The sequence below is a fragment of the Schistocerca serialis genome, chromosome 6 (assembly GCF_023864345.2).
Source record: "Schistocerca serialis cubense isolate TAMUIC-IGC-003099 chromosome 6, iqSchSeri2.2, whole genome shotgun sequence".
Taxonomy (NCBI): domain Eukaryota; kingdom Metazoa; phylum Arthropoda; class Insecta; order Orthoptera; family Acrididae; genus Schistocerca; species Schistocerca serialis.
Genome location: NC_064643.1, coordinates 315823927 through 315847552, shown reverse-complemented (window position 1 = coordinate 315847552; position 23626 = coordinate 315823927). Strand labels below are relative to the sequence as shown.

General features: G+C 38.4%; 1 protein-coding gene across 1 annotated transcript in view; it reads left to right on the top strand.

Annotated features, from left to right (window-relative positions):
• Positions 1 to 23626, top strand: part of LOC126484845 (myosin-VIIa-like) — a 406864-nt gene that overhangs the window by 42206 nt on the left and 341032 nt on the right. Inside the window, exons 3-5 of the mRNA XM_050108441.1 lie at positions 440 to 624; positions 16430 to 16551; positions 21711 to 21967. Of these exons, the coding sequence (XP_049964398.1) occupies positions 440 to 624; positions 16430 to 16551; positions 21711 to 21967 (564 nt within the window). The remainder of the gene's footprint in view (positions 1 to 439; positions 625 to 16429; positions 16552 to 21710; positions 21968 to 23626) is intronic.

The following is a 23626-nucleotide window of genomic DNA, read 5'->3' as shown; positions in this document are numbered from 1 at the left end:
ATAATTTTATAATGCTCTATTAATTAACTGAGACATTTGTTGTTTCCCTCCTCATTCTGAACCACCCCGTATTTATTCATATTTTGTTTAAATATATCCATACCAGTAGGATTTCTCATAGTTTTTAGGCTGACATTTTCCTTTAGCTTTTATGTGAATAAACAGATCAAGATGTTGCCACCAATGAAGGCTCATAGTAGAGGCTAAAGGATGAGCACATGGGAATGCTGTACTTTTTAATCATTCAGTGAAGATTCCCTTTGATTTGCAGAAAAGAATAAAAAGCAACATTAACTTTTAGCTGGCTTTTCTGTTTTTGTGTTGTCCTCACTCCCACATTCATCTTGCTTTCCAAGTTTTTGTGCTTCATAGAGTGATGCATATGGTTTGTTTATTTTCTATGTTGTTGCTGAAACAGACGAAATTTTCTGTTTTTCAGACATACACTGGGTCAATTCTTGTGGCAGTCAACCCATACCAGCCACTACCTATATACACAGGAGATTATGTCAAGGAGTACAAGGGACAGAAAGTGGGTGATAAGCCACCCCATATATTTGCTATTGGTGACAGTAGCTATACTGACATGGCAAAATTTGGTCGAAACCAATGTATTGTAATCAGGTAAACTATTGCACTTTTATGTAATGAAGTATGAGAAATTTGTGTAGCTATGGAAAGATTCAAGAACATATTTATGAGTCTAAAGGAGAGGAGTCACTCAGTGTAGAAGAATTTGTAAGAGAAACTGGTTTCTTTGTGACTGAGGAAATACTTTGTAAAAGGTAGATGGTTAAACGGCTTTGTATGCTGCTGTTTTTGGCCTGCACATATATCCTCAACAGTGATTCTGGTCATTACCTGTGGTGGGGATATTCTGCTTTAATATTCTAATATGCCAATATAAAAGTAAATGTGTGTTGTACTTCACCTTTTACTCATTTTTTGTGGTTTTGATAATTGTCTAGCCTTCTTTTCCCTCTTCTTCTTTCAGTTCATTCATGTCAGTTGTTGTTGTCTGACTTATACGGGTTGGACCACTTGGAAATGGGAATCCTTAGTACCCCCATTCCTGTGATGTAGGACACTGGGGTGTTGTGGTCAAGTTGTCCCCTGACCACTCTGCTGACACCATTTTTGCAGCGTGGCCACGCCTGTCTCCAAATGGCATGTGTGGGGAGCTATGGGATGGGATCTTCCAGGACTAAAGCAAGTGTGAAATCAAGAATCCTTTCTCAACAACCACATCTTTAGTACTCAGTGTTTCCATACAGGAGTTCAATGACTGTGGTCTTGGAGCCAGCTGCAGCTAATGATCAATGAGTGGGTATGCCGTGCAGCAGATTAGTGACTGGTGATGACAATGTCCTTTTTGAGACACTTGTGGTGAGAGGTCCACAGTGTAGATAGCTTAGATGGCTGGGCAGGTGTAAACTGCCCATGGCCCAAGGCAGCTGGCAGTGGTGTGCAGATGCCCTGATTTGAACTCTCGGAGACTGGCTGGGTGGCTCACCTCGGCAGATCCTTCGGGGCCAGCTGATAGCTCACAGACCAGTTGATGACAGGTTGTAGCTGCTAGGCCACACATTTGATTGATGATTGACTCAGGGACTGTGCTGGCTGAATGCAGCCTACCAATGGAAGTGCCACATCCATCTGAAATGTGAGTAATTAGATGTGACTTTTCAGGCTTTCCTGATGGAGCTGTTGCAAATACACTTCTCAGGTTTGTCACTGGATCACATAGTGCAAACCCCACAGTATTTTATGGAAGACTTTGAGGAAAATGCACTGATGTCGGCAAGTGTCCAGTGTCCCTGCTTCTGATGGTATGTAGACAATACATTTGTGGTACGGCTCCATGGAATAGGGATATTACCTATGTCTCCCCAGCATTTTAACTGGCTCCATATGAATATACAGTTCACCATGGAAGTGGAGAAAGGTGGAATCTTACCATTCCTGCATGTCATGGTTATAAGAAAAGCTGATGGTACACTGGGACATAGTGTCTACTGCAAACCAACTCATACAGAATTGTATTTGCTGGCCACAAGCGGTCATCATCCTGCACAGTGCAGGAGTGTCTTATATTCTTTGGTACATAGGCACATGTGGTCTCAGATGCCGATAGTCTATCTGGTGAACTACATCATCTAAGAACAGTGTTCCAACAGAATGGTTATTGTGATAGACATACCATTTCAATTCAATTCAATTCAATTTATTGGCTGTAACATGTAATTTTACATGCATGTGCATTTTCAACAAAGTATAAATTTTTTACAATAACAGTTTTTTAGTTTACTTTGTTTCTTATTACATTGTAATTCATGATAAATTCAGGTTATAAGAGAATTTTTGGATAAGCCACTGCTTGACTTGATTTTTAAAAGTATCCTCTGTCAATATCTTAACTTCATTTGGTAACAAGTTATTAAAAACAGCTCCTTTGGTGTAGGGGCTTTTTGCTGTTAAAGTTAATCTTCTGTTAACCATATGCCTTGTTTCATAGTTGTAAATATCCATGTTTCTTTTTGTGATCTTAGTGTCTATTTTTGCTAACATTATAGTTTCTAGTATATACATGGCGTAAACTGTGAGAATATTGTGTCTAATGAATAGGGGTTTGTAAGAAGTTCCTGGTTTTACTTTAGCTATGATCCTCAAGGCTTGCTCTGCAGTATGAAAACTCTTTTCATGTTAGTTTGGCATGTCCCATCCCACAGTGCTAATCCATAGGACAAGAAGGAATACACTAGTCCATAATATACAGTCCTTAGGGTTTCAGAATTAAGATATGGAGATAATCTTCTTAATACCTATAGACTACATGTTATTTTTTTACAGACATAATCAGCTTACTGCTTCCATGAAAGTTGCTCATCTATGCATAAACCCAAGAATTTACAATATGTACAGGTTTTTGGTTGAATTTCATCAGTTGCAGTATTTTGTCTGTTTGGAACACTTGGTTAGTTTTTTCTATGTTTAATTTTAGGTTCTCTCTTTCAAAGTGAGCTCTTGCCTTTTCAATCAAGTTATGTATCTCTTCAACTAGGCTGAGCTCATTGTCTGCGAACCAGACACAAGATGTATTGTCTGCATACATAGTGATCAATTACTTATTGTCAAGAGAACTTGGGACATCATTTACATAGCATATGAATCGGACTGGACCTAAAATGGAGCCCTGAGAAATACTAAAATGTATAGTTCTTATACTTGACCTTCTCCTCTCCAGTATTTCTCTATTAGAGTACATAATCTCCGTGCACTGTTGTCTATCCTTTAAATATGTTTCTAGCAATTGCATGAGTTTCCCAATGACACCACTCTTCACAATTTTTTATAGGAGCATGTCATGATGTACTCTATCAAAAGCCCATGAGAGGTCCAGGAATACTCCTGCTGTTTGGAATTTTTCATTTATTTTTTTCGAGTACATTATGGACAAATCGTACTGCTGCTGACGTGATACTTTGACCTCCTCTGAAACCATGCTGGAAATCATTTAATGTGTCAGCATTGTTATAATATTCCAAGATTTTTTTAAAAATATTATTTTCTCTATCAGTTTGGTGAAAGTTGAGATTAGGGCAATGAGTCTGTAGTTCTGTACATGCTTTGTTTCCCCCTTTTTGTGTATTGGTTTCACTACAGAAAGTTTCAATTTATCAGGGAACACACCATCTTCAAGAACACTGTTTATTAGATGAACTAGTGGTTTCATTAGTTCATGTTTGCATTTCTTCAATAGATATGGAGAAATTTCATCTAATCCTGCTGATTTTTTGTTTCTGAGGTTATCAGTAAGTGAAGAATGTCATATGTGCTTAGGCCGGTATTACACTATCAAATTTATTTGTCAAAGATTTGATCAAAGATGTGATCAAATATTCCATCAAATATATTTGACAAAGATCTTTGACATAGTGCTAGAAGGGGTATTACACTGTCATCATATTTTTCGTCAAAGTTCAAGATGGCTGACAACAACAACTTGTTATTAACTGCAGCAGTTGCATGTGCCACAATTGCACTATGTGCACATGTGGAAGAGAAGCAGGAGAAAAAAAAAGGAAACATACCTGGGTGAAGCCATGGGTTTTACGATGACACGATAAAAGCATTCAACAAAACTTGTTACGTGAACTTATAGTGGAGGAGGTCAAGTCATACATCAATTACTTAAGAATGGATGAGCATACATTTCTGTATGTGCTCAGTGAAGTGTATCCTCATATCATAAAGCACAATATTTACTTAAAAACTGCTACATCTGCATAAGACAGACTCACTGTAACACTCCGATTCCTTGCTACAGGAGAGGGTTAGGTTAGGTTAGCTTAGGTTAGGTTAGGTCAGGTCAGGTCAGGTCATGTCAGGTCAGGTCAGGTCTCCAATCTTCTTAATATATTTTTGTATTCAGGGTGCCTCACATTGTAAAGCACCTCATCAGCTTCATACATCTCTATTAATTTTGTAGTTGTTGGCACACACCAATTGTATTTACCGGCAATGTTTATAAAAACACTACAGACGACAGAACACTGCAGCAATGCTAGCGCTGCATGTGGTAACATCTAACATGTCACACTGCAGTGAACAGAAGACAAATGACTTCTTTGATCAAATCTACCGCGAGGCCCTAGATTTGATCAAATATTGGACGACATTTGACAAAGTTCCCTATTACACCATCAAATATCTTTGACTAAGATTTTTGACAAAGATATTTGACAAAGAAATTTGATATTGTAATATCGGCCTTACTGTGGGTAGTGTACTGCAGTTCTGTTTGTTACAGGACTCAAATTAGTGCTGTATATCATGTTTCATAGAGACATCATTTTTGACAGTATCTATGAATTAATTATTAAAAATATTGCTGACTAGAAGAGAATCAGAGATATCTTCATTACTCACAGTTAATTGTACAGTATTAATTTTAGTTTGTGTTTCATTGGGTGATTTTGTCTATGAAATGTTATCTGAACCTCATATCTGTTGGCTGATTCTGTCTGATTTTAATCTCCTGACTTCTTTGCGGTACTTATGTTTGTACTGCTTGTAGAGTTCTTTATGTAACTCTGAGTTAATCAGTCTGTGTAAGCTATACATGTTTTCCATTTTTTATTTCTGATCTGTTGTTTTAAAATCTAATATTGCATTCCATTCTACGCAAATTCAGAGCAGGGATGTAAATGAAGATGCAGAAGCACTCACTGCAACAGCATTCTTGCTCTATTCTGGTGGCGTGTCATCAAGAATAGAAAGCATCCTCAAGAGACATGACATCAAATGTGTTTTTTCGCCACCAGCAAAATTGAGGAATTTATTTGTTCAGTCAAAGATGATCTTGGCCTTAGGAAATGTTGTGTGTATAAGATCCCATGCCATTGTGGGAAATCTTCTACTGGGCAGACATTCCAAACATTGTGTTGAACACCATTGTCATACACACCTTGGGCAACCTGATAAATCAGCAGTAGTGGTGCATTGCCTGGACACAGGGCATCACATGTTTTATGGGAAGACAGAAGTTTTGTCCTCAGCATCATCTTTCTGGGACTGTGCTCTTTAGGAGACCATACATATCCATATGGCATACACTGCTGCCTAGAATCCAGCACTGGCTGTCATTAAATTAAAACAGAAGAACTTCTGATTCATGGTTTGATGCAGTGCATTGCTGAGCTTTAATTCGGCTTTTAATCACAGGAGTGTCCGGCAGCACAGTCTTTGTCCACAGCACATGCATGGAAGGCCTTTCCGCAGCTCCTGGCAGGGAGTACTATGAGTGCTGCTTTCTGCCAACTCTGAGCATCTTTCTGTGCACTTGTATTGCCCACTCATTGTCCGATAAATTTTGATACCATCATGTGATTATCATCAGTCGCTTCTTGTAGCAGTTACAAAAGCATCTACCACCACATGAAGATAAAAAGCAGTTGTGTCAATGAAATATTGTAGGATTTGCACAATATGATCTGGTGGCAAATCTGATAAGAGTATTTGTGGGAGTATTTACATTCACTCCAGCTGGGTGTTTTATGGTGAGAGCAGAATCTCATCACATAGATAGCTGTGGAACTGCTGCTACAGCATGCAGCAGTCTAATCCACTGCTCATGATGGAATACTTCATTGCAGAATGCTACAGCAGTGTTGTGCAGCCTCCAGCTTTGGAGTTATGTAGGTTGCTGGCCTGCACACCCCTTGGCTGGTTTCAATGGACCGCCTGAGGCTGATGCCACATTTCCTCTCCCCTTGGAGAATTCAGTCCTCTGAGTTGTGGGCTGCTGTTGAACTTGTGAACTACTAAAATAATGTGTCTAAATTTATTTTCCCCTGCTTATATGGTGCATTTCTGTTCCAACCATTACTTACACTTTACTAATTTTCTATTTTCCTTCCCGAAACACTCCTTCATACGGTTTATTGTGACTGGTACACCCCTGATATTTCATCACTTTGTTCAAAATGTACACTTGATTCATCAGGCTGATAGGCAATGGAAGGGAGACTGGTTGGTTTAATGTCTCTCTGCTATGATAGTCATAAGCTGTACAAGGGACGACCATGGACTGTGAGATTGGGTGGGTTAATGGCTCTCTGCCAATCATAGAAATAGGTTGTACAAGGGAAAATCATGACTGAGAAAGTTGCTGAGGACCAAATTCCCATTACCATGAGTCAGTTCTGGTACCTGCTGCAGTGTTCACCTGCTTAGCTGGGTGGTTCCAAGCTTGCCTCCCATGAAAGTGGACCTGGTTTCGATTCCCAGCAGGATTAGAGATTTTCTCCTCTCATGGACTGGGTGTTGTGTTGTCCTCTTCATCATTTCATCCCCGTCACTGGCACGCAAATCTCCCAATGTGGCATCGAATGAAATATGACTTGCACTTGGCGGCTGAACTTCCCCGAATGGGGCCTCCTGGCCAACGATGCCATACGCTCATTTCATTTCACCTGCTACAGTATTGTTGAATATCCTGGAACAACTCTTCTGCACTGATGTGCCCATTCTGTCCTGCTAAGAGTTTGTCGAAGGGGCTAAATATGGTGGAATTAAAGGCATTATTTAGGTAGATTAGGTTCTTTGCTGACACTGTTTTGAAAGGGTTGTTGGGAAGATTCAGCAGAGGACAAATTGGTTTCAGAGCTGTAGTCCCTGTTATTGTCACTGTAGGCTGGAACGATCATTCACTTCATTTCCTGTTTAGCAGTATCCTACTGTTCGATAACTCCGATTGCCCAATTCCCCTTGCTTATAGTAGGTAGGGGTAGCTACAACTGAACCATCTGCTGAGCACTCCTGAGGACCCTGATTCCTGAAAATATAGGTAGGTTGTAGGGATGTCTAGTGAATATCTTCCTGAGTCTGTTCTCTTGAGAAATAGCTCCATTTCTCATGTCCCAATGACAGCTTGGACTACTATAGAGGGGCATATCATAATCTGTTCCCTCTGGCATTGGCACAGCTCTTCTGCTGCCATCAGCATGTCGCTCTTCTTATCCAATGCAATTATCAGAGTCTCCTTTGTTCTAATATGTACATATTTCCCTAAAGTTCGAATTCATGGAATACAGGCGTACTTCATGGCATTTATATCTCTTGTTAGTATCTTTAGCTTTCTCTCTTTTCTATCACCTAGCTCTTGATCATATACCAAGGTACGCATAGACTGCCTATGGATGTATTGCTCACTTTCTCATGCCACTTTTTTTTATCCCTTCCTCGTTTTTCTTGGGACCAACACTGATAATGGTGGTAAAGCTATCGGGTAGATCTGGAAGGATTGAATGTGCCCCCAATGTGGATGATCAGTATCACTCACTAGCCTATGAGGCATGTAGGAAACAATATTATGAAAAGGATAGTTGCTACTCACCATTTTGTGTGTGTGTGTGTGTGTGTGTGTGTGTGTGTGTGTGTGTGTGTGTGTGTGTGTTGTCTATTTTCAATGAAGGTCTTGTTGGTCAAAAGCTCACTTTCCAATAGTCTTTTTGTTGTGCGTATCTGCGACTCAGCATCTCCACTACATGATGAGTAGCAACTACCCTTTTCATAATTTTGTTACATTCCACAGTATGTAGGGAATTTGGACATTCCATTGACTCAGTCATTCCTCCATATTTGCTTTTTGCACTTGGCACCATACTGTCTATAAGATTTTCACAAATTTCTGCACTCTGGTTTTCATAATGTGAAATGGGTGTGGCAGCTTCCATCCATACACTAACCTTGTACGGTGATAGACCCCAACTCTTATGAATTTTTGATATGTATGCACCAACTATGTAATGTAACAGCATATCCCAATCATTATAATGGCTGGTGAAATAGTGACTCAGCACTTCCGTATCATTGGTTAATCTGTTCTATTCTGCCATTTGCTTGCAGGTTTAACAAGCATGCTCTTAATTTAGGAATTCATAATAAATGATAAAGTTACTTTATCAGCTGTGACAAGAAGTTAATAGCTTGTTCTATAATCAACATCTCTGCAGTAGATACCAAAATTTAACAAATAATTACTAACCATGGCTCATGCCAATGTGTCATCTTGTTGATACAGAATGCTATCATTTCTATGTTGTGCCTGCCCAAAAGCACTTAAGATTTCCAAACCAGTTATATCCAGTGGTTCGTTGGCCTTCAGTAGTCTCAGAAAACAGAACACACTAATGACTAAATTCAGCTCTCTCTCTCTCTCTCTCTCTCTCTCTCTCTCTCTCTCTCTTTTTTTTTTTTTTTTTTTTTTTTTTTTTTTGCCCCCCCCCCCCCCCCCCCCGAGGTACACAGTTCTTTACATACTGTTCTACACCCTGCTTACATGTTCACTGTCAGTATTGTTTCTCTACATAGTGTTCTGCTGTTCTACAACCTCTATGCCCTGCTAACACATGATCATGCACCTGCTTTAAAACTTCATTTTGCAATGCAGCTGGTAATGCAGAATAAGGCCCAACTTTTGTTTGTTTACATAACACACCATTGTGCACAAAGAATCAAGGTTGCATTGCAAACAGCTTGCAATCTTTGTAAGCAGCTTGCACCTCTGCCACTCCACGATGGTGAAACATATTTGTTGTATTGCACAGTCTTTCCGACTCAGCCCATCTGCATTTCCACGTGATTTGCCAGATCAATGAATTGCCTAAAAATCTAATTAATGAGATTTACCACCCAGTGTGTTAACTGGCTCAAACAATCTTTCAGACCCAATAGCCACTTCCGTGATGCATGATCCATTATGCCTTTAAATTTTCTGTCTTAAAGATAACATCAGAAATATATCATTCTATATATAAGACGTATTATTTTTTTCTCCACCACAGGGTAGTTATTTTCCACTCTGCTCATTCATTGTGAGGCATAAGCAACTGTATGCTCTGCCCCACCCAAATCCTGTCTTAACTTGATTGCTCAAGTCACATTACAACACAAATTTCTTTCCATGATTGTCAGTTCAGAATGAATCTTCTCTCTGCAGTGGTATGTGCACTGATCTGAAACTTCCTGGTGGATTAAAACTGTATGCAGCCAGGACCCAAACCTGGGACCTTTTCCCAACACAGTAAAGTGCTCTGCTGACTGATCTACCCAAGCTTGACTCACAACCTGCCCTCACAACTTTTCTTCCACCAGTTGGTCCTTTTATTAACAGTTAGTTCAACCAAAGGGGCACATCTTTGTGCTTTGCTGAGCAGTGAAACTTTGGTCCTTTCTTCAATAGATGAGTGATTTCAGTACATACTTCCAATGATAATTTGCTAGTGCCAAGAAAGACCGCAACTCTTTTTCTCTACATTGTACCAAAACAATGTGCACAGCTTTTATTATCCTGGGCTCTCCAATGAGACTAAGTACATGTCCTAAATACTGTACCTCTTCCAGTGGAAAGTGACACTTTCTATACTGAGTGTTAGGTGTGTCATGCATAATCACTTAAAGACTTTCCTTAGCAACAATACATGCTCTTCCATGTTCTTCCCAAAGACAGTTACATCATCTAAATATGCCATAAATTGCCTGGGTTTCAATTCCCCAAAACTGCTTCTAAGAGGTACTGAAATGCCACCAGGGCATTTTTTTAACCAATTGGCATATGCTGATATTGATAATGTCCTGGTGGGACTGTAAATGCTGTCTTTGGGTGATTCTCTGTTGCTATGCTGTTATTTCTATCTGATGATAAGTGCTCCACAGAACCATGGTAGGAAAAGATCTACAATGCCCAAGATTATCCAAATTTTCCATTATAGACATATCAAAAAACGTTTTGCATCATCCCAGTTTCCAGAACTCTTGAAGACAGACATTGTCTGTGGATATTGTATCATAGACACAGTCCCTTTCACTGTTCAGAGATGTCACTAAACCTGCCCAAAGATGTAAACAACCATGCATGAGCAGTGCCTATTAGATGGAGGGGGTCCGACAGGCAATCAGTTCCTGTCATTCCACCAGGAAGGAGGTACACAACTCGTGTTGTCTGTAGTTCAACCATGCCTAGATGGTCAATACCATGGTTCAATTGAATCCACTTTGTGCCAGGAAGGGCTCTCAACAAGGGAAATGTCCAGGTGTCTCGGAGTGAACCAAAGCCATGTTGTTCGGACATGGAGGAGATACAGAGAGACAGTAACTGTCAGTGACATGCCTCACTCAGGCCGCCCAAGGGCTACTACTACAGTGGATGACCACTACCTACATATTATGGCTTGGAGGAACCCTGACACCAACACCACCAAGTTGACTAATGCCTTTTGTGCAGCCACAGGACGTCGTGTTAGGATTCAAACTGCGTGACTTCACTCCTGACATCCATGGCGAGCTCCATATTTGCAACCATGCCACCATGCAGCATGGTACAGATGGGCCCAACAACATTCCGAATGGACTGCTCGGGATTGGCATCATGTTTTCCTCACTGTTGAGTGTCGCATATGCCTTCAACCAGACAATCGTCGGAGATGTGTTTGGATGCAACCCAGTCAGTTGTGAAAGTCTTAGACACACTGTCCAGTGAGTGCAGCAAGGTGGATGTTCCCTGCTGTTTTGGGGTGGCATTATGTGGGGCCGACGTACGCCTCTGGTGGTAATGGAAGGAGCTGTAATGGCTGTACGATATGTGACTGCCATCCTCCGACTGAAAGTGCAACCATATTGGCAGCAGACTGGCAAGGCATTCATCTTCATGGATGACTATTCACGCCCCCATCATGCACATCTTGTGAATGACATCCTGCAGGATAATGACATCACTTGACTAGAGTGGCCAACATGATCTCCAAACATGAACCCTATCGATAATGCCTGAGATAGATTGAAAAGGGCTGTTTATGGATGACGTGACCCACCAACCACTCAGAGGGATCTACACCAAATTGCCATTGAGGAGTGGGACACTCCGGACCAACAGTGCCTTGATGAACTTGTGGACAGTATGCCACGATGAATACAGGTATGCATCAATGCAAGAGGATGTGCTATGGGGTATTAGAGGTACCAGTGTGTACAGCAATCTGGACCACCACCTCTGAAGGTCTTGCTGTTTGGTGGTACAACATGCAATGTATGGTTTTCATGAGAAATGAAAAGGGTGGAAATGATGTTTATGTTGATCTCCATTCCAATTTTCTGTACAGGTCCCGGAACTCTCGGAACCATGGTGATGCAAAACTTTTTTTGATGTGTGGATTTGGAACTGGAGAAGAAGCTGTAACTGTATGCTTGTTAAGGTACCAATAATCACAACAAAAACAATATGCCTTCATTCTATCTACACTTTTCTTCATGATGGTCACACGAGACTCCCCAAGGATTGGCACTTTCATTGATAATACATCTCATAAGTGTTGGTTACTAAATTATTCCCTTACTGGTTGCAGGTGAAATGGTGGCAAAGACCCATGATGATTCAGCAGATTCTCATATTCTAACAATAACTGCTCCATTACTATCATCTCTGCTCCTTCCATGTCTACTATCTTCTCCCGTAATGCGGCTAAACTAGCAGCCTGCTTAAGCTTAAGGTCTGAATTTGCTCTATCTAAATCACCTCCCTCCAAAATCTTAAAACTGGCAACCATCAGTGCTTGGACAATTCCATGTTCGTACTCTAAAATTATCTGTCCCACCCAACAGGCACTACCTGCATATAGTCAACTCCTTTATGTGTAGAACACTACTGCATATGAAACATTATACTTGATCCAGTTCATCAGTTTGCTGTAGTGGCACCACTACACATAATACATTTACCGTCAGATAAGTCCCTATACTTATCAACTGTGGTTTTCCTGACCTTACAGTACATGTTTGTGCAAAATGATCCTTTGTGGCCATGTGTGCAGTCTAATTTGTTCCCCTTACTCTAGGGATGAACCTTGCAACAATGTGATCCTGTCAGCAATTTCCCCCAAATGGAACAATGTCCCTTCAAGTTGTACCATGCACCGAGCAGTGTCAATTTTAGCATGATTTTTTTTTAAAAAAACAAAGAAAACTAACGAACTAACCCTAACAGTAGGCAGCAACCATTTTCTACATGAGGCCAATCCAAAATCTCCACACTACTGAGCCCAGGGAATGCACCACATTTCCACCCACTCCACTTAACTTACATCATAATGGGTCTAACTTTCTTTTAAACCTCCTGAGGACACCTACCCGTGTCCCATAAAATCTTGTGCTTCCTTTCATACATTAAGCTATGTAAACAAAATTCTGCTAGTGCACTCATTTTGGCTGTGTTTATATTCACAGGAATGGCATGTGGCTGCTCTGAGCTGCCATTGTTGTTTAACAGAGTTGTTTAACATCCTGTGTCCATGTATCATGTCCCCTGTTAGGCTTTCATCTGCAATCCCACCTGGTTCCCCTATTTACCCCCATGTATACACTGTGGTTCATGGTATACATTACATATGTGGCTCATTCGTCCACACCTGTAACATTTAAAACATGTGGTGAAAATTCATTTTCTATCCCAAAACCTAGTCAGTGGATCTATCTTCTCTAAGGCCATTACAGTCACTATGGCTTCAGCTGAGTTCTTAGAGATCTCTGCCCATACTTTTCTTGACACAGAAATGTATCCAGTGCCCTCTGTTGTGCCTCTTGCAGAAGGACATTGTTAGTATCATTGTTTTCTGTCAAATTGTGTGTATTGACATTCACCTTTTGAGTCCTGTCTCCAAAGTTTTCAATGGACTTCCCTGGTTTTTGTGACACATTATTCAGCCATTCCCTATAATACTTAGAACTATTTTTTTCTCCTTTATTACTGTACCTTGCTTGCTTTCAGAATTTCAACTATTTTTGCACTTCTTAGCTCCTCATGATACATTCTGTACCTTTTTGCATTATCCACATAACATAATTTGGCCAAATGCAAAATCTGTTCCTGCAACCAACATCCCAGCTTATCAGCTGTCAACAGCTTTTATAAGTACACTTTCTCTTTCCTTACTCAAAAGAGGAGAGATTGGGTCATTGGTACTAGTGTCTAGGATGGATACTGACTTACTAGATGAGAACTGATCCCTTATACCCTCTACTGGCTCTTGTGACACCAAATGTAGCTATCACATTATGCTCTGATCATTATGCTGATACCATTGTTTCAGCTGGTGAAACCAATGTTGCAGGATGGTCACTTCTGCCTCCAAAGTGCTTGTGTGTGTGCCTGTGGGAGCAGGGGGACTAAGGAATAAGCTCGCCAGTACCATGGCATGTGGGGAGGCATGAATGCTTACTCAACAATAACATTCTTTATTATGTGATGCTTTCATACAAGAGGTCAGTGAGAACAGTCCAGGAGTTGGCTGTGGCTAGCAGGCAGTTAATTAATATGCTAAGGCAGCAGAATGCAGAGGCAGCATAACAGCAGCTGGCAACAATGGTGGCCTTGCTGACACAAGTTTGGGGTCAGCTCCTTGGTACTGTGAACTTTATGGCTGGATTAATATAAAATGTACACAGTCCAAGGCGGCTGCCTCAAATGTGCAAATGCCCTGACTTGAAAACAGGATCCTCGGAGACTAGATAGAATGTGAGGAGATGGCATGACTAGGTGGCGTCGTCTCGGCAAATCCAGTTCAAAGCCTGGAAACCATCAGGGCTAGCTGAAGGCTCATAGACAAGTGGCTTTGCCCAGTTGATGACACCGTAACTGATGGGCCACATATTGAGCTGACAACAGGTATATTTATACTGCAGTGACTGAATGCACAGCAGCAATGGAATACTGCTGTGGCTGAGTTGGAAGTGTATATACTCAATCCAGCTTGGGATGTTATGAAAGGAGATTATATCCCATCATGCAGTCAGCTATGGAAATTCTGCTTGGTTCCAGAGCATGTAGTGATTCGTTCATGCCAAAATGCAGAATGCTATTTGAGCTTTATTGCAGCAGCAGGCTGCAGAATTAGGTAGGTAGTTGGCCTGCATATGCCATGAATGGTTGCTGAGGCTTATGCTGCAACAATTATGTGTGACTAACAAAGCAACTGGTAGTTTTTTGCTCTATAAACAGTATACTACAATCATTGAAATCAGGAATCAAGTGATGACATTCTCCTTTCTAGTCACCCAGACTGCATGACATGAATATATACGCCTGTTGGCACTGCCTTGATTTACTGCTTCTTACTTTTCTATTAGCAGCCATGTGCAACAAATTCAACAAAAAAGTCTTTCGTTTTCTTAAAAGGTCCTGAAGGAGCCAGAAACTAATGATCCTGCTTAAGAGACATTTGATAGACACGAGGAAAACCATTTGTAAAGCTGAGTTCCCATATGCCACTAAAATAAGACCACAGAAAGTAGCATGATGACTCAAACTGTGTGATGCCATGGACTGGTGTGGCATGTTTTTCAATAAGGCATCAGCCAAAATTGCATAAATGGATGTGAATGTCATCACCTGGGCTACAGCAGTAATGCTGCTTTACAACCTAAGAAAAAGGAATAGAAACATAAGTGTTCAAAAGTGAGTGATGTGCAATACAACTGGGTATTGAATATGCTGAAGTACATGAAGATTCAATATACAAACTACAAGTGTCATCATTTATGGAAGTTAAAAACTAGAAATTCACTCATTCATTCTGTCATTAAGTGCCCACTAATAACAGAAACTTACACTAAATATGTAGAGTCTGGCTTTTATAACCAGATGATGCTATCATTATTATCATCTGAATTAGCTAATTGTACTGAATGAGAGGTTTAATTACATGCAGCTTTTTCATTTTCTCCATTTTAGGAATGAAATGAGCTACTGGAAAACTAAGTCTCTGCTATTAATTAGTCAATTATGTATTTTTATCTACAAAGTAATTTAGATACAAACAAGAAATGTATGGATTAGATGATATGAATGTTGTTTGGATTCAGTACACAGATTTGTTATTGAATGCTCATAAGATGAATGATAAAACCAAATGTAACTGACAGCAAGTTTGTAAATAGAATATAGATATGGAATATCATGCTTCTGTTAATATACACACTATTATTTTGTTGTTGTGACTCATGGGATGTTATGATGCAGCATGAAGTAATCATGTCTTTATATAATGTTTAGAATCACAGTAACAACAAATTAACTGTAACCAAAAAACCTTTCATGATGAATTTCTTGTATTAGATGTGTGTATGTGTAACTCACACAAAAATGTTCTAATACATTTGAAAGAAGTATAGTGACAAAAGCTTTACTGAAAGTAAAATTTGTTGTGCATGTAACTTTACAAAAGACACTGCTTCAAACTGAGTCTCAATCTGTTTTCAATGAATCATAATTTTACCTGTCTGTTGTGATACCTGACAAATATCTAAACAGGTTTTTGGCAGTCCATTAAACGAGGAAGGCAAATGGCATCAAAAAGTTATAACAACTTTAACTTTTAGTGGTGTGACTGTAATTTAGATGTTTCCACAAGCATATTTGATGACACTACTTGAGTGACATCACTTTGATTGCTTGTGGAAACTCAGATTAAGGGCAAAGATTATTCACTTAAGTTAAATTAGTCTACTTGTGGTAGGTGCAGATGGAAGCTAATGTAAGCATTGGCTGCAGTTATTGTTTTGCCCGTAGTTTGGCAGCTCATAGAGATATGTGTGTGTGAAGAATACTAATCATGATTCTGTTTCCAGATTACTAATTGGTTGAAAAGTAACAGTTGACTGTCAGAAATATATTGTGTTAAGTATTTCAGATAGTTTAGTTAATTCAAAATTTGTTGTCTTTATCTCTAAATAAACACACTAAAACCAAATTTCAGGTGATGAATTAAAAAAAGTTTCATTTTTCAGTTTTAGCATTTGTAGACAATAGGATTTCCTGTGTTTGCTCTGTACATTCCTGTGGCTCTACATTTATCTCACTTGTTCATTTTCCTTGCAGTGGTGAAAGTGGTGCTGGCAAGACAGAGAGCACAAAATTAATTCTTCAATATCTAGCTGCTATAAGTGGCAAACATTCCTGGATTGAACAGCAAATCTTGGAAGCAAACCCAGTGTTGGAAGGTAAGCAAATTCTAGAAAAAAAGTTGTTTATAGCTTTTGTATAACAGTATATTTCTGTACATTCATACACTTTATTAAAGATAAGTAATTGTTTATCGGGATTTCAGTAGCAGAATATTGCTTTACTGCAAAGTATTTCTGTTTGTTGCATAAGATGATGTTGTAATGTGTTTTCTTGCAGTTATACTCCACAGTTGTGTTGTGTTATCTCACTTAATATGCTTCTGTAAGAAGTTTCAATAATTAAAAGCAGTGCTATATGTGTAATGCATCATCTTCTGCTTCATTATATACTGGAAAGTGAGGCGGTACACTTAGGTGCTGAACTCGTATTCAATAGGAGCAATCTTCAAATCCTCATCCAGTTATCCAGGTTTAAGTTCTTTGTGGTTTCCTTAAATTGCTTCAAGAAATGCTGAGGTTGTTCCTTTTGGTAGGTCATAGATGTTAAATTCCAACCTGTGATCTTTTTACATACATACAACATTAATACTTGTTACAGTTACTATTTCATATCTGAAAATTCATTTATTTAGTAGAAGGAGTTGTCATTCAGAAATTCTTTTAATTTGTTTTTAAATGTTGGTTGGCTATTTGTCAGACTTTTAATGCTATTTGGTGAATACCAAAGATTTTTGTGGCAGTATCATTCACCCCTTTCTCTGCCAAAGCCAGCTTTAACTCAGAATAGTGAAGATCAACCTTTCCTCACCGTCAGGTGGCTTGTGGAGTATGGATGTAGATGTAGATGTAGATGTTATAGCTATGGACTTCACTGTTATTTTTGCATTGAGATGGGTTATTAATAACAAATTTTATAGGTGAATATACGTATTGTGAAGGTACTGCGAATATCTTGAGTTCCTTAAATAAATGTCTGCAAGGTGATATTGGGTGGGCTCCAGCTATTATTCTGATTACATGCTTTTGTGCAATGAATACTTTTTCTCTTAAGGATGAATTACCCCAAAATATGATGCCATGTGAAAGTAATGAATGGAAATAGGTACAGTAGGCTAATTAACTGATATGCTTATCACCAAAATTTGCAATAACCCTAATAGCATAAGTAGCTGAACCTAACCGTTTCAGTAGATCATCAATGTGTTTCTTCCAATTTAATTTCTCATCAGTACACACATCCAGTAATGTTGAATATGCTGCCTTGACAACAGACTTCTGTTCCTAGTCTATATTTATCAATGGTGTTATGCCATTTACTATACAGACTTGTATATACTGTGTTTTCTCAAAATTTAGTGAGGGTCAATTTGCAGAGAACCTCTTAATATTTTTCTGAAATACATTATTTACAATTTCCTCAACTGATTCTTGTTTGTTGGGTGTGATTACTATACTTGTATCATCAGCAAAAAGAACTAGTTTTGCATCTTCATGAATATAGAGTGGCAAGTCATTAATATACTGTATATTAAGAACAATAAGGGACCCAAGACTGAATCTTGTGGGACACCATACTAGATACCTCCCCAATTAGAGGACTCTGCTAATTTTTGCAGACTATCTGTACTGTTAATTTCAACCTTCTGCATTCTTCAAGTTAAATATGAATTAAACCATTTGTTCACTGTCCCACTCATACGACAATACTTAAATTTTCATGATTCACATAATCAAAAGCCTTTTAGAGATCACAAAACATCCCAATGGGTGATGTTTGGTTATTCAAAGCATTTAATATTTGGTCAGTTAAAGCATATACAGCATTTTATGTTGAAAAGCCTTTCTGAAAACTAAATTGACATTTTGTTAGTACTTTATTTTTACAAATATGTGATGCCACTCTTGAATAAGTTACTTTTTCAAGAATTTTGGATAAAGCTGTCAGAAGTGAAATTGGGCAGTAGTTGTTAGCATCAGACCTATCCCCTTTTTTATGAAATGGTTTAACAATAGCATATTTCAGTCTGTCTAAAAAATGCCCCGTTTCAGTGAGCTACTACATATGTGGCTGAGAATCCTACTTATCTGTTTGGAAGAAGCTTTTAGCACTCTGTTGGAAATGCCATCAATTCCATGTGAACTTTTACTTTTGAGTGACTTTATTATTTTCCTAGTTTCAGTAGGAGAGGTGGGTTGAAGTTCAGTTTTAACAAACTGCATAGGTATTGCCTCTTCCATATACTGCCATGCATTTTCTAATGAATAGTTGGTTCCCATTTTCTCTACAACACTTACAAAATGATTATTAAATTTTTCTACTTCTGACTTATTGTTAACAAAGTTTTCATTGAGTCTGATAGAAATACAGTCTTCCTGTGCTCTCAGTTGCCCTGGTTCCCTTTTAACGATATTCCAAATTGTTTTGATTTTATTATCAGATGTGCTAATCTCAGACATAATGCACATACTTCTGGAATTTTTAATAACTTTTCTTAATACAGTGCAGTAGTTTTTATATGTTTCACTGTTTCTCGATCATTACTCCTCCTAGGTATAAGATACATTTCCCTTTTCTGTTTACAAGATATTTTTAGCCATGTAGTAACCCATGGCTTTTCATTTACATTACTCTTCTTTTCAAAGAAGATTTTGTAGCTATTGCTAGTACAGAGTGTGCATGTTACAAAACAGATGCATGGTGTATGATGTATTCTGATCAGAAAGACTCAGAGAATTTTTTATGGGGTCTTCAATTTGCTGACTTTCTATGTTCCACTCTTGTTGTTGTAGCTGTTATTTCTCCTACCAGCTGCCAGTACTGGAAAAAACTCCACATGGATGCACTGTTTCTTGCCCTGAAAAATTCCCCCTTGTAAAATTCATGTATATGGAATCCTCTCTCTTGCTCATTCATTAAATATGTTTTGTGTTTCTGTATGTCACTCATAGCAAAAGGTAAAACAGTGAACATCACTATATGTGCATTAACACTAAAAGCAATGCCAAATGTCAGCCCACATGTCTAAGTACCCACCACTGAGAGATGTGGCAAAATGATGCTGTGGGCTGCTGCATTTTATGATACAGTCCCTCTCACTTTTGCACATCTTCTCAACTCCTACTGTGCTATGTGTATTCCACTTTATACACACATTTCCTTAGTGTTTTCCTCATTACAAGCTCTCTGAATGTTCAAGAAACTAGGTAAACATACAAATTGTGTTCAAGACTATTGAGTGAAAAACAATGATTGCAAATTATGTGCTTTCAGTTCACCAGAATTAACAGGAAATGTAAACCATTATGCTTTAATCATTTTTGTATTTGGTGATATGAAAGGCTGTTTCATATCTCAGTATGTTGTGGAATGAACAAAACAAATCTTTGACACTGTCAGAAGCAGCAGCACAAAACAAAAGAAATATAAGAAAAATACATTTGAGGAAGAAAGATATTATCACAGGATTTACATTTTAGTCATAAAATGTTCACAGGTATATGAATGATGAAGTTGGAATGAAAAAAATGTGTAGTGAAAACTTATATTAAACTGACATGTTACGAGATGTCATATTCATGATCTATGTAACAAGTATTAATGTAATGTAATTGCTTATTACATGAATGCTTGAGGGGCTTATCCTGTTACAGGATGTGTTTCCTGCCAGCATTAGAGTATGGTGTGTAGTTGTGCCTAGCCAAGTTCTACACTTATACACATCATGTGCTTTTAGTAAACATTTTTGTGAGGTTTATGTAAATAAGTAAAATATGTATTTCTAGTTGGTGTCTGCATGGAAGGCTCATTAACTTACATTTTGTTTCATAGCCTGCATGAAAGTGACTTTCACGTAAGCATAACAAATGTATACTTTTATATTATGTCTACATTGAACTTCTTCCACTTATGCCTTGTCCAAGTGACTGCAAATGATTACACCTCATCTTTAATTATGGACTCTGGTAAAGCATAAAAACAAGCCCTGAGTGCTTAATACAATAATGCAAACTGTCTTTATAATATTGGTTAAAGTGTGTTTCGTAACATCATCATTAGAAACTCCTATACTTGTCCATGACAATAAAGGTCCACACGTGATGCATAGTCTGTTGCAGGATAGCAAAAATGGGGAGAAGTCTTACCACTTTTGCAGTATATTCCAGACATAGTGCCATCAGATTACCATCTGTTCAGGCCACTAACAAAGCTCATTGTGCTCATGATATTGAAGACATGGTGACTGGATTTTCTTTGGACAAGTGTATGAAGAGTAGAGGCACTGATTTTTGCTACATGGGATGCATACCCTCATACCCTTCTTCAAAGATGGATTAAAACAGTTTAAAATAATGGAGATTATATTGAGAAGTGAAAAGTTACTTCCAAAATGTTACACCAAATATAGATAATTCATTTTGTTTTCTTGTTAATTAGCTGTTAGAGAAATTAGAAGGCATTACTTTTTGAACAACTTTCAGCCTGCTTGTATAGAGTAACATGTGAGACAGAGAGGTGAGGCAGACAGGATTGAATCTGCGTGACAGATTAATGACCACATGTTTAGTGCACCGGCTGGCCTAAGTTTCTTGTTTAGGCAAATGCTGGGCTATTGCAATTTCTGCCTCAGAAAATATTGTATTCAAATAATTGAAACATGATAACATAGATCAAAGATTACATGATTTACAGACAATTGATGATAGCATTTCCTTCCCATAGGTTAACTAATGAATGTGGTACCATCCAGCCACAAAGCTAAAATAAAATAAATTTACCAAATCATGAAAATAGTGGACCTTGTTTGATGGGATACACCCTAGGAACAATGACTTTCAATAACTTTCATAATAGCAACTAAAAAACAAAACTGCAACTGCTTTGTAGTCATGGCACTCCAAAAGTCCAACTAATGTGTTCATTAATAAAAATAGTACATAGGATTGCAAACTGGAGAGCTTAAGTTTCTTTGTACAAAATTAAGACCACAATACTTATCCATGTGTTTTTAATGTGAATTGAATGATTTGCAAGTACTATAATTTACAGTTTATGAGGGAAAGGAAATACAAAAAGTATTGATTTAATAAATTTGCAGACAATAACATACCTTTGCTATAATGGTCAGCTGTAAACATTTGTTATTTCATGATTTCTCTCTTCTTAGAGTTAAAACAACAAGTGTGTGATTAAAGGTATGAATGCAATTTCAGAGACAGTAACAATTTTAATGTATTAAAATTTATCATCATTTCAGCTTTTGGAAATGCCAAGACAATACGCAATGACAATTCATCCAGATTTGGAAAATATATCAACATCAATTTCAGCCAAGAATGTGTCATTGAAGGTGCTGCAATTGAGCAGTATCTTTTGGAAAAGTCTCGTATTGTTTCGCAAAATAATGGTGAACGTAATTACCATATATTTTATGAAATGCTTGCTGGTTTGACAATTGATGAGAAGATAAGCCTTGACCTCAGAGGACCTGCAGATTATCGTTACCTCACAGGGGTGAGTAACAGTTGTCAATAATTTTCTAAAAAAGAGAGAAATTTCTTTCAGCTTAGAATATTTTGGCAATGATTAGCTTATTCATGTAGATAAGCTCATTGGACATGGTACTGGTCACTCTCTGGTCATTTTGCAGCACTGTAGACATTGTTACAATTGTACCAGTCAGTCATGTTACCCTCCAATGCTGGTATAAGTTGTGACAGTGAAGTGGCATGTATGTGCCAGTTGGTTGTATGGATTCAGTGTAATAAGATGGGATGTGACAGAATGGCGGAAAGGAGTTATGGTGACTTGACTATGACCACACCTTGTAGGAAGGCATCAGATCTGTTGTTTTATCAAAGTAGATCAGGGACCCAAGCAATAGACAGAGATCAGAGATTGTCAGGAGGGCCACATAATGTATAACTTTAACTCAACATTTGTTTTCAGTTATAGTAAGCATTTTAGGCCATAGTAGCAGCATGTAAATCACAATTCATGGCAACTATGACAAATATAGGGTGTACATAAAGTATGGGAACACTTTAAATTATTTACTGCACAAGAACCAAACACTGTACAGATATCATACATATGTCATTTTGAAGAGAAACCTTGAAAGTTTTTTTTACAAACATTTGATATGCGAAACATGAGTGACCCAGCAGATGTCAATATGGTAATCGAATTCTTGCCATACCTGTCCCATCCCAGCATGGCATCGTTGATTGTGGCAGTCGCTTCCTGTGTTCTGTCCTGGAGATCTGCTACATCACGTAGTAGGGGCGGTACATACACCAGATCTTTAATGTGTCCCCACAGAAGAAAGTCACACGGAGTGAGATCTGGTGACTGGAGAGGCCATTTCATGAAACAGCCATCCCTTCTGTAGCACAGCCAATCCATTGATACCACAGCTCCGTGTTCAGGTACCCATGAAATTCAGTATGAAAATGGGGTGGAGCCCCATCTCGTTGAAAGATGAATGGAGAGTCCGATTTCATTTGAGGCACCAGCCATTGCTGCAACTTGCCCAACACACAGAAACCTCGCTCCACACCTGAACTGTCCATGTTTGCGATTAGCGCTGAGTATCGGCAAATTACCAAACTACGCTGTGGCAGTATACATGAAAACAAGCTTTGAGGGTTTCTCTTCAAAATGACATATGTATGATCCCTGTACAATGTTTGGTTCTTGTGCAGTAAATAATTGGAAGTGTTCCTGGACTTTATGTTCACCTGTATGTTTGTTGTTTCAGAAAGTATATTCATTTAGAAAAGTCGACTTCTGTGTTAGGCAGAGACAATGGAGTACCACAGTTATCATGCTTATTATGACAGTGCTGTACGCAAATTATCCAGTTAATAAGTACCTGAAAACAAATAAAATGGTGTTTGTAATAAGATAATATGAAAAGGGCATCTCTTATTCCTGTTAAACTTAGTTTCATAAAATAATGGGTATGAAGGTGGGCATCCATGATGCCCTTTTACACAACAGCTGATAGTTGAAAGTCTCTTTTATATTAAAATTTGCTACAAATAGTAAATTTTAGCACAAAATCAGTATACAGAGTTAGAAGCTGGTTAAAAAACCCTTCTAATAATGCATCCATTCATCCCTGTATGATAGTATGTGTTGAGAAAAAGGTATGTTCACTTGAGAAATAAT